Below are 12,101 nucleotides of genomic sequence, written 5' to 3' on the forward strand. Positions count from 1 at the left end.
AGAGCTGCTCTCTGGCTCAGCAGAGCATCAAATGAAAGATAAACAGAGCACTCTAAAAATAAATCACTAAAGAAAAGGTTTAGGTGCAAACTATGAAAATTCTGCTCTCTGACTCTGTTCTAAGTCTGTCAGTGCACAGCCCCGGGCCGCGTGCCTACCGCTTCTTATGGCCAATCACCTCTGCACTCTGCCCACCCCCAGACCCCCGCCCGCCCTCCTACCTGTTCAGTGTGCACTTAGTGTACCGTAACCGTAATGGTCTGGTGGGCATCATACGTGGCTCCTTCACTTTAAAGACAGTGTCAAACAGTCATGCGGTCAGGTGCCCGGCATCCCCTCATGATTTGCCAGTTCCCGTTTAGAGAGACAGCACAGCAGTGAGTGACTCCACTGCTCCACATGTCACTGAGCCATGAGCACAGATAGGCAGGCAGGTTTAGGCTAGCAGCGCAACTTTGCAAGCCCCACGGCATGCCCACAACATTCATAGCGAAATTGGGCAGGGGAGAAGCAAAGTACAAACAAGCAAAAGCAGCCGGGAAAACTATTTGTTGAAATTGCAGCACTGGCTCAAGGGGCAAAAAAATTGTGTGTCTACATCTTCCCCAGTCCCACCAATGTTCGCAAATGCCAGCCCCTCTAATAAAAAAAAATCTATGCATCTCAACATTGTATTTCTTTGAATTTCAATAAAATTTAAAAAAAAAAAAAAAAAAAAAAAATTTTTTTTTTTTTTTTTTTTTTTTTTTGGTGTCACCCCCTGGTGGGTGTCACCCGGGTGCGGCCCGCCCCCCCCCCCCCCCCCCCTAGTGACGCCACTGGCTCTCATTAAAAGGGTGGATATGTGATGTTGCTTTTATGCTGTTTAAGCCATGTCCATATTGTTTTTTTGTTTTTTTTAAATTTGATTTAAAATGTGTTGGGAGAATTCAACAAGATTCTGATTTTTATATTCTCTTTTTTCAAGCTAGGTTGGTGCTTCTCTCCCATCAAATGGAAATAACAAGTTTATTATATGTTAGGTTTAAGTAAAGCCTATCCTGAATTGCCATAGCTACAATGTTTGCAGATTGTTAGCAACTGTTCTGGGGCAACGCAATAGCCGCAATTATTGCCCATGAGAGACATATGGTATTCCATAACTGTGTGACCCCAGTAGCAATCTTACTCACACACACACACACATATATATATATATATATATATATATATATATATATATATATATATATATATATATATACATACAGGGAAAGGAGAGAGGTGTGAATACTGCTAAATAGTTCCAATATATATCACGGTGCAGTCCTCAAATTTTAAATATATCAATAGTTATAAAGAGAAGACTCAAAGGGTATCCAATACTATCCTTTGAAAGAGAGGAAAAAACAGCACTCGTAACTGAACAAAAAAGTATATTTATTCTGCCCTCTGACAATAGGAGCAAATACCAATGAGCATACAAACACTTAACATGTCAACCTGTTAAAAATGTAAAGGACTAAACGGTACTGCTATCACTATAAAATATAGCATCCATTATACATTGTAAATACAAAGTTGTGTATACAACAATACAGTGGGCGCCATGTACTAAGGCGTCAATTTTTTCGCACAGACCGTATCGAAATAACCCGTCAGCATTCGCACCATGCGGATGGCACTTCGTTACATGAATGTACTAAAAACCAAGCCGTAAAATTTTGCGTCTATTGTGTGTCGAAGACAATCGGATTATTGATAACTTTGAAGCTTTGTTCGGCGCGAAAGAGCAAAGTTATATATATATATGACAATTATAATAATACTGTAACATAACATCACATAATATAATTACCTAACAGCCATCCTTCAGGCATCTCTCCCTCCTCAAACTTCCGATATAACCCAGACTGACGCAAGATATACGAATCATGGCAGGATCCAGGGAAGTTGGAACGGACACTGATTATTTTCATGTTATGGTCACACACCATCTGAACATTGAGGGAATGGTACTGTTTTCTGTTCCGGAAAACTTCCTCACGTTCTCGGGATGGTTTGACTGCAACATGGGTGCAATCGATGGCTCCAAGTACATTGGGCATTCCGGCCATTCTATAAAAATTAGACTTCACAGATTGCCACTCTTCTGGAGTCACTGGAAGGCACACGTACCTTGGAAAGACGACCATCAAAGCATCAATAACTTTGGTTAGGTGCCTCGAAAAAGCAGACTGGCTGATGCCAATTATAACGCTAGACACAGCTTGGAATGAACCGGTGGCAAAAAAGTGTAAGGCTGCCAACAGTTTTAATAGTCCGGGTATGGCTTGTGAACGCGCTGTCATAGGTTCCAGGTATTCTGCTATTTCATAGTAAAGTTCCATAATAGCTTCTCTGTCCAAACGGAATCTCTGGATAATCTCTCGATCAGAAATGCTTTCCAAACCCATACGTGGAAGGAAAACTCTAGGGACTCTGATTCTTCTACCTCTCCTTCTTTGCAAGTTGTCAACCGGTGCCTGTATAGCCCTTCTTCCTCGTAATTGAATTAATCAGAAAAGAAACATGTGTAAAAGTGTCTCCATCTTCATTCAGTGATCCAAAAACCAATAATGCTACAATAGTAGTCTAGACCTTTCACTTAAGTACTTCTGCCTGGCGTCAGGTTGAGACGCCCTATAGTTTTCTATTGTATTCGCTACCTAAATGGTCGCGAAGCAAATCACGCGAAGTTACAGTGAAAGTTGGAGCGGACGGATTAGTTGTAACATTCATAATTTCCGATTACAGTGAATTTACGTGCGATCGAACATGTAGTAAGTGGAAAAAGGCTTCGGAACGATCAGTTGCGTAAAATTACGATTGCTGATGAAAATAGTGGTTTTTCGACCAGATCGCAGATTGGTACATATGAGAAGCAGATCGTGAGCGAATTTTGACGCGGAAATACAGACGGACGGTCACTTCGAAGCTTAGTACATGGCGCCCAGTGTATACAGTTTCCAAAAAAAAACCACACTACGTAACATATGGAGAGCCATTACTAAAGCATATCTGAAACTGTAGCAGTCCAGAACATAAGTCCCAGAGTGATTACGACCGCAGCGGGAAGCTGCACACTAGGTCAGTTACTCACATACAACAGAGCGTTCTGCTTTAGTATTGTTTGCAGGCAACGGATCTCACAGTGTAGCCTGATCCCATGACTTGTGACGTTACTCAAAGGGATGGGCTAACTTCCAGGTAATATCCTCCAAGCACGGTGTGTTATGGAAAACTGGCCATAGGTTAAAACCGCCACCTCCCTTCTGCTGATTGGGTCTCCACTACAGAAGAGACTTGTGTAGAAACTTCACAAAGAGACACAAAAAGACCACAAGTATAAGCGGCAGAGTCGTCATCAGACATCAGGGGAAATCAAATAACAAGCGTGTTGCTTCATCTGTGCTGTGTATCCCAAACAAATTTTCCAGCACCATCGGTTTACACTGAACCCACTTTAGAAGAGCATTGAACACAAACACCATAGGGTTAGTCGGTTTCCACACAAAACGTATCCTTCCTAGAGCCGCATATATTGAAGATACTGCGTGCACCTAGGGGCCATACAGCTACACCTGGGATATTTTGTAGCTAATACCAAAGGTGTATTCAAAGTAGCAGTAGTTCACCTATGGGTAGTTCAGCGGTAGAAGGTAAAGTCCTTTACAATAGCAAGACGCTGTCCAGTGTCTGTCTTGTGTATACAAAAGTGCACATCATGCCAATGCACGTTTCACCCCACCAACAACTTCTGCATACCGGCGCCTCATCAGGGCATAACCTCTAACCAGCAGGCTCCACCTTTTATAGCACCTATAGACACCTGCTGAATAAGGTGGACAATACCACCTTTAGTATATTTCATACATTGATCAGCATTAACTTCCAATATCTTTTACAATAAGTTTTCAGGAGACTGGCAAATTCACCCTACATTTATATGTGAGCTATGCTTTATTCCTATAGATACAAAGTACCTCTATTTCAATTCTCAAATTTGAACAGTACTTATTTACATATTGTAGCCATTTCTATATATACATACATGGGGGGGGGGGGAAATTGTTATAAAAAGGATGCAAATTCAAACTTATCATTTAAACCCTTAGGAAATCTAGTACCAAGCCTAAAAATCCATCTTACTTCCTTTTGCAATAAAATTCTATTAAAGTTAAATGAAGTGATGCCTTTATCAATCGCTATGAATTTTAAGGATCGTACCTCACTATTGTGAAAATGAGCAAAATGTCTTGTAACATTAGTGTCTCTTGCATTTAGAATGTCATCCCTGTGTTCCTGGATTCGATCCTTTATAACTCTCTTACGGCTAGATTATGAGTTTTTGTCGGTAATAGTGTGCGGTGCTAACGCACAGTTTTTCCTTACCGCTCACCTACAGTAACGCTGGTATTACGGGTTTTTAGAAACCCTGAGTTAGCCGCAAAAAAGTGAGCGTAGAGCAGAATTTAGCTCCACATCTCACCTCAATACCAGCGCTGCTTATGGTAGCGGTAAGCTGGCAAAACGTGCTTGTGCAAAAAAGCAGTGTTCAGCTCCTAACGCAGCCCCATTGATTCCTATGGGGAAATACCTGTTATGTCTACACCTAACACCCTAACATGAACCCCGAGTCTAAACACCCCTAATCTTACACTTATTAACCCCTAATCTGACGCCCCCGACATTGCCGACACCTGCTTTATATTATTAACCCCTAATCTGCCGCTCCGGACACCGCCGCCACCTACATTATACTTATGAACCCCTAATCTGCTGCCCCCAACATCGCCGAACCCTACATTATATTTATTAACCCCTACTCTTCCGCCCCCAATGTCGCCGCCACCTAACTACACTTATTAACCCCTAATCTGCCGCCGCAAACGTCGCCTCCACTATAATAAATATATTAACCCCTAAACCTAAGTCTAACCCTAACCCTAACACCCCCCCTAACTTAAATATAATTTAAAATAATCTAAATAAAATAACTTTATTTAACTAAATTATTCCTATTTAAAACTAAATACTTACCGATAAAATAAACCCTAAGCTAGCTACAATATAACTAATAGTTACATTGTATTTAGATTAGGGTTTATTTTTATTTTACAGGCAAGTTTGTATTTATTTTAACTAGGTACAATAGTTATTAAATGGTTATTAACTATTTAATAGCTACCTAGTTAAAATAAAGACAAATTTACCTGTAAAATAAAAATAAACCTAAGTTACAATTACACCTAACACTACACTATAATTAAATTAATTCCCTAAACTAACTACAATTAAATACAATTAAATACAATTATCTAAATTACGGGGGGAAAAACACTAAATTACAGAAAATAATAAAATAATTTAAAAAAATTAACACTAATTACACCTAATCTAATCCCCCTAATAAAATAAAACATCCCCCCAAAATAATAAAAATCCCTACCCTTTACTAAATTACAAATAGCCCTTAAAAGGGCCCTTTGCAGGGCATTGACCCAAAGTAATCAGCTCTTTTACCTGTAAAAAAAAAATACAATACCCCCCAACATTAAAACCCACCACCCACACACCCAACCCTACTCTAAAACCCACCCAATCCCCCCTTAATAAACCTAACACTACTCCCTTGAAGATCACCCTTCCTTGAGACGTCTTCACCCAGCCGGGCAGAAGAGGTCCTCCAGAGGGGCAGAATGACGGGTCCTTTAAATGACGTCATCCAAGATGGCACCCCTTACAATACCCCCCCCAACATAACAACCCACCACCCACACACCCATCCCTACTCTAAAGCCCACCCAATCCCCCTTAATAAAACCTAACACTACCCCCTTGAAGATCACCCTACCTTGAGACGTCTTTACCCAACCGGGCAGAAGTGGTTCTCCAGACGGCCAGAAGTCTTCATCCTATCCAGGCAGAAGAGTTCCTCCAGAGGGGCAGAAGTCTTCATCCAGACGGCATCTTCTATCTTCATCCATCCGGAGCGGAGCAGGTCCATCTTCAAGACATCCGACGCGGAGCATCCTCTTCGTTCGACGGCGACTGGAACAATGACTGGTCCTTTAAATGACGTCATCCAAGATGGCGTCCCTTTAATTCCGATTGGCTGATAGAATTCTATCAGCCAATGGGAATTAAGGTAGAAAAAATCCTATTTATCAGCCAATCGGAATTAAAGGGACGCCATCTTGGATGAGGTCATTTAAAGGACCCGTCATTGTTCCAGTCGCCGTCAAACGAAGAGGATGCTCCGCGTCGGATGTCTTGAAGATGGACCGGCTCCGCTCCGGATGGATGAAGATAGAAGATGCCGTCTGGATGAAGACTTCTGCCCCTCTGGAGGACCTCTTCTGCCTGGATAGGATGAAGACTTCTGGCCGTCTGGAGGACCACTTCTGCCCGGTTGGGTGGAGACGTCTCAAGGCAGGGTGTTCTTCAAGGGGGTAGTGTTAGGTTTTATTAAGGGGGGATTGGGTGGGCTTTAGAGTAGGGTTGGGTGTGTGGGTGGTGGGTTGTTATGTTGGGGGGGTATTGTATTTTTTTTTACAGGTAAAAGAACTGATTATTTTGGGGCAATGCCCCGCAAAAAGCACTTTTAAGGGCTATTTGTAATTTAGCGTAGGGTACGGATTTTTTTTATTTTGGGGGGCTTTTTTATTTTATTAGGGGGATTAGATTAGGTGTAATTAGTTTAAACAAATTGTAATTATTTTATTATTTTCTGTAATTTAGTGTTTTTTTTTTTTAGTAATTTAGTTTATTTAATTTAATTGTAATTAATTGTATTTAATTTAGGTAATTTATTTAATTATAGTGTAGTGTTAGGTGTAATTGTAGCTTAGGTTAGGTTTTATTTTACAGGTAAATTTGTATTTATTTTAACTAGGAAGTTATTAAATAGTTAATAACTATTTAATAACTATTGTACCTAGTTAAAATCAATACAAACTTGCCTGTAAAATAAAAATAAACCCTAAGCTAGATACAATGTAACTATTATTTATATTGTAGCTAGCTTAGGGTTTATTTTATAGGTAAGTATTTAGTTTAAAAAAGGAATAATTTATTTAATGATAGGAATATTTATTTAGATGTATTTAAATTATATTTAAGTTAGGGGGTGTTAGGGTTAGACTTAGATTTAGGGGTTAATAACTTTATTATAGTGGCAGCGACGTTGGGGACGGCAGATTAGGGGTTAATAATTGTAGGTAGGTGTCGGCATTGTTAGGGACGGCAGATTAGGGGTTAATAAAATTTAACTAGTGTTTGCGAGGCGGGAGTGCGGCGGTTTAGGGGTACATATATTTATTATAGTGTTGGCGATGTCCGGTCGGCAGATTAGGGGTTAAAATTTTTATTTAAGTGTTTGCGATGTGGGGGGGGGGGGGCTCGGTTTAGGGGTTAATAATTAGTTTATGGTTGTTAGTGTACTTTTAAGCACTTTAGTTAAGAGTTTTATGTTACGGCGTTAGCTCATAAAACTCTTAACTACTTAACTACTGACTTTTAAATGCGGTATCAGTCTTGACAGAAGAGGCTGTACCGCTCACTTTTTCCAAGACTCGTAATTCCGGCGTTATGCAAGTCCCATTGAAAAGATAGGATACGCAATTTACGCAAGTGGATTTGCGGTATGCTCGAGTCACGGAAAAAAAGTGAGCGGTACACCTGTACCTGCCAGACTCGTAATACCAGCGGGCGTTAAAAAGCAGCCTTGGGACCTCTCAACACTGCTTTTTAAGGCTAACGCAAGACTCGTAATCTAGGCGTTAGTTTTACCAACGTAAAAGGTCGGGCAGGAACAACATAGTAGGTAAATGACTGACAATTAAAGAAAAACCTTATGTCCTAAGATTTAAACCCATGAGCTGATAGGAGTGGGAGTCTCACCAATTAAGGAAATCCAAATGTATGCGGCTAGACTTGAGACTGTACTGGGATCAGCGTATTTGAATCAGTGTGTGTCCAGGGCCATTCCTGCGCAGCTTGACATACAGCCTGTTTTCAGCGTATAATTACTGCATAACACTCGGTACCTGTATCTGTATCTGTTTGCAGGTGTCGTTACTTGATGTATCTTGATACTTTGTGCAGTGTTTGTATAGGAGTGTTTCAGCATAGATCCCGGAGGAGTTTTCCTCGCTAGCTTAATTTCCCTTCCAGTCAGGTTGGGGCTAGTAGAGGACGGGTGTTGCTTGACTCTCTCCTAGTACCATATTGTTTTCACATAGCGTGAGTGTATACGATATGTCTGAGGGGACAACATAGATCCTAATTTTCACCCATTCAGGCAACATCCTTTTGTGGAGCCTGGTGACGGCTGTGGTGTTGTTGTTCCCTATTGATTTGAGACATATACGGTGCCTCTTCCTGTTCTTTTTAATTTGTATATATGTTTGAACCTGCAATTTGTATGTTATATTTATGACATTGCTGAATGCGTTCGTTTGTGCATTTGGGGATGTGTCACATTTCCGCCACTGAGACATGGCAAATATTTTTACTGTCAATTATGACAACGATAAATAAATTTAGACTTGAAGATTAAAAGAAGTGCTGAATTCCCTGTCTTTATTTAGGGACTCTTGCATTCTTTGGGGGTTCTGGTTCATCTCATCTGTGGGTGAGTTTTTTCCTTATGCATTACTATTTGCTTTATGGGTCTGCACCAATCAAGGTTACTACTTTGATATAAAATTCTAATCACTTTTGATTACTTATGCCGCTTGTCATGTGTAGCATATATATGTTAGCTGGAGTAGTGCCAGTCAGGGAGTATGAGAGCATGACCAGTGTAAGCTGGTGTCTGTAAGCGGTACCAGGAACGTGGCCAGCGTGAGCTGTGATCGTGCCAGTCAGTAGTGTGAGCTGAGTTGGTGTCAGTTAGTAGGAGGTATAAAGAACACGGTTGATGTTAGCTGGAGTAGTGCCAGTCAGGAGGTATGAGAGCATGACCAGTGTGAACTGGTGTCTGTAATAGGTACCAGGAACGTGGCCAGCGTGAGCTGTAATGGTGCCAGTCAGTAGTGTTAGCTGGGTTGGTGTCAATAGGAAGTATAAAGAACATGGTTGATGTTAGCTGGAGTAGTGCCAGTCAGGGGGTATTAGACCATGACCAATGTGTGCTGGTGCCTGTAAGAGGTACCAGGTACATGGCCAGCATCAACTGTGATGGTGCCAGTCAGCAGGAAGTAACATCGATTTTGAAGGAAGATAAGAACCATAGGCCAACAAGTCTGCCCACCCTTTCTATAAAGTGTAAGCTTAATTTGTTCCTGGATAGTCTTGTGCTTATCCCAGACATTCTTGCAGCCAGTGCGTGCTGGTGTGATGCTGATCAATAGGAAGTTTCAGAGAATGTGATTTAGGTGATGCCAATCAGCAGGATTTCATTTGACATCTATTTAACCTACTACTGCAGACCTTGTCACCGATTTATTTTTAGATATATTTACACCAATTGCCTCTTATTTTTGGATATATTTACACCAATTGCCTCTTATTTTTGGATATATTTACACCAATTGCCTCTTTATTTTTGAACAATCAGTTTTAATAGGTCATTGTCATTGCTTATCGGAATATAATGTAATAGATATAATTATGTCAATGCAAAAACGAGGCAGAGTCCTGTAAATACTGTAGCGTATTGTGCATGAAAAACTAACCTAACAAGCAACATTTAATGCAAATAAATATTTTGTTCTATGTGCTAGTTGGCATTAATATACTGTATGCAAATAACAGATAAAAGCTGTGTATTATTTTTGCTGTGTTGTTTAAGTGACTTATGATTTTACTTTGTACAGTATGCAAGCATTTGGAAATGCAAACATCAGACATTGGTGCAGCAGGTGCAGTTACACCAGGGCCCGAGTGCTGGAGGGTCCCATAGCAGCCGGACTATACATGCACATGCGCAGAATGTGTACAATCCTAATGCAGAGGAGCCTTTAATTAGTGCAGGTTGTCTATCCCCAAAATCATTATACAGAGCAGTATATATATATATATATATATATATATATATATATATATATATATATATATATATATATATATAGCTATTGATTACTATTGGGTACCTTTAGGGGGCCCAAAAACATATTTGCACCAGGGCTGTCTGTTGAGTAGGTCCGCTACTGTTGGACAGATTATATTTCTGCAAAAATACAATTGCATATTTTTATTTTATATTTAACTATAATACTTACTGGCTGTAGGGAAATGTTAGCTCACACAGCAATCTTGCAATCTACTGGTCTGCACTTAGAGATCTAGGGGTAAATCCCATTCAATCATTTCAACAATGATAGAGATAGCTGCTGTGCGACTGCATAATTCGGTGTTGTTACTTTGTAGTGTTTTCCCTGCACTACACACTGAATTGTGCATACATTCATACCGTGCTTATTTGAGGCAAGGAGACTTAAAGGGACATGGAAGACAACTTGAAGCTTACATCAGTCAGACTGTACAATTTATTAGAAAATAAAACTTTTCCTATTTACTATTAAAAATGCTTGTCTCTCTTGTTTCTTGAAACGTAGCTTTTTTCCATGATAGCATACTGAGGTAGGTTCAGGGGCATGCACGTGTCTAGAGCACTGTATGGCAGCAGAGTGTGAACTGCATGCTCTTTCTAAATCATTAAAGTTTCATGTCCCTTTAAAATGCAATTTTAAGCAACTAATTTACTCCTATAAAGGATTGCAGCCACCAGACAGTAACCACTACCAAGGGTGTTGAACCAAAAATGGTCTGGCTGCTAGGATCAGATTCCTGCTTTTTCAAATAAAGTTAGCAAGAGAATGAAGAAAAATTGATAATAGGAGTAAATTAGAAATTTGCTTAAAATTGCATGTTCTATCTAAATCCTGAAAAAGAAATTTGGGTTTAGTGTCCCTTTAATAAAGTAAATTTATATATCACTACTATTAATTCTATATAACCAACTCTGTCAACATTATCCACATTTGTTGCTGCTGTACATTACCAAGGCAGAATTACACACGTGCAATAAATTATAAATACTGAAAATGAATTTGTGTTCATTAGAAGCAATATTCACTTCTTCTAAATGCTTCCATCTGTAACAGAATAATCTTGTAAAATAGATAAACAGTTAAACTAACATTATGTATCAAATGTATGTGTGTTCAAATCAAGCTTTCTAACTTATTTCTCTCTGGGATGTTTAAGGCTGCCAGGCCCAAGTACGAGGGCATCGGCTGCCAGCAATGAAGGAAAACCGCGTGGGCAGGTTGGTGGGAACAGGCGAAGTCAGAGCTTTAACAACTATGACAAGGCAAAACCGGTGAATCCCCCAGCACCTGTGGCTGAAAAAGGTAAGTACTCAGTTTTGTCTATTCTTGGTTCCAGGTACAAACCTGTGCTTCTCAATGATGGGGCATAGCTGTAACCTATATTACTGTCCATAATCATAGCTCTACACATTATAGTATTTCATACTTTCAGCATGAGTACGGCAGATAAAAAAGAACATTCAAACACGTTTTGCTTTTGTGTAAAAATGATGCTTGTCTCACGCTGGCAAGAGAGGTCAAAAAGCAAAATCTGTAACCTGCAAATGCAAATCAAATACCTGGTTTATGAAATCTGTAGCATTTTGTAAACCTAAGTTACAGATTCTTCTTTTTACACAAAAGCAGGAGGTGTTTGATATCTCATTTCTGTCTCTCTTCTCCTATAGGCCAATATGCTTTACAGCAAGTGACATAACAAATAAAATAATGAATACTTTTAAGGGCAAGTTAGGCCCCTAACGATTCAGAGCAGGTTATTGTTTGACTATAATGGCCCTTTCAGCAAACTGATATATACAAATTACCCAACGCATTTCACTTGCTACACTAATTAATCGTCGTCAGCAAGAGAAGTGTGACATCATGTTTTATTCTAGTGGTGTCATCTTAAACTCTCATATAAAGAGGGCTTTTTTCTGTCATCAAATCTATATTTATTTGACTTATTTGTCTTATGCTGTTAATCTAATGATTGGCGATAATAGTTGATTCTTATAGTCATCATAGAATGCAGTAATTTAA

At 39.7% G+C, this 12,101-nt stretch overlaps 1 protein-coding gene across 1 annotated transcript in view; it reads left to right on the forward strand.

Annotated features, from left to right (window-relative positions):
* The window catches only part of LOC128636275 (neuron navigator 2-like), a 474,377-nt gene that overhangs the window by 189,568 nt on the left and 272,708 nt on the right, over positions 1-12,101 (forward strand). Inside the window, 1 exon segment of the mRNA XM_053689311.1 lies at positions 11,236-11,381. Within this exon segment, the coding sequence (XP_053545286.1) occupies positions 11,236-11,381 (146 nt within the window).

The sequence above is a fragment of the Bombina bombina genome, chromosome 7 (genome assembly GCF_027579735.1).
Source record: "Bombina bombina isolate aBomBom1 chromosome 7, aBomBom1.pri, whole genome shotgun sequence".
NCBI classification, from domain to species: domain Eukaryota; kingdom Metazoa; phylum Chordata; class Amphibia; order Anura; family Bombinatoridae; genus Bombina; species Bombina bombina.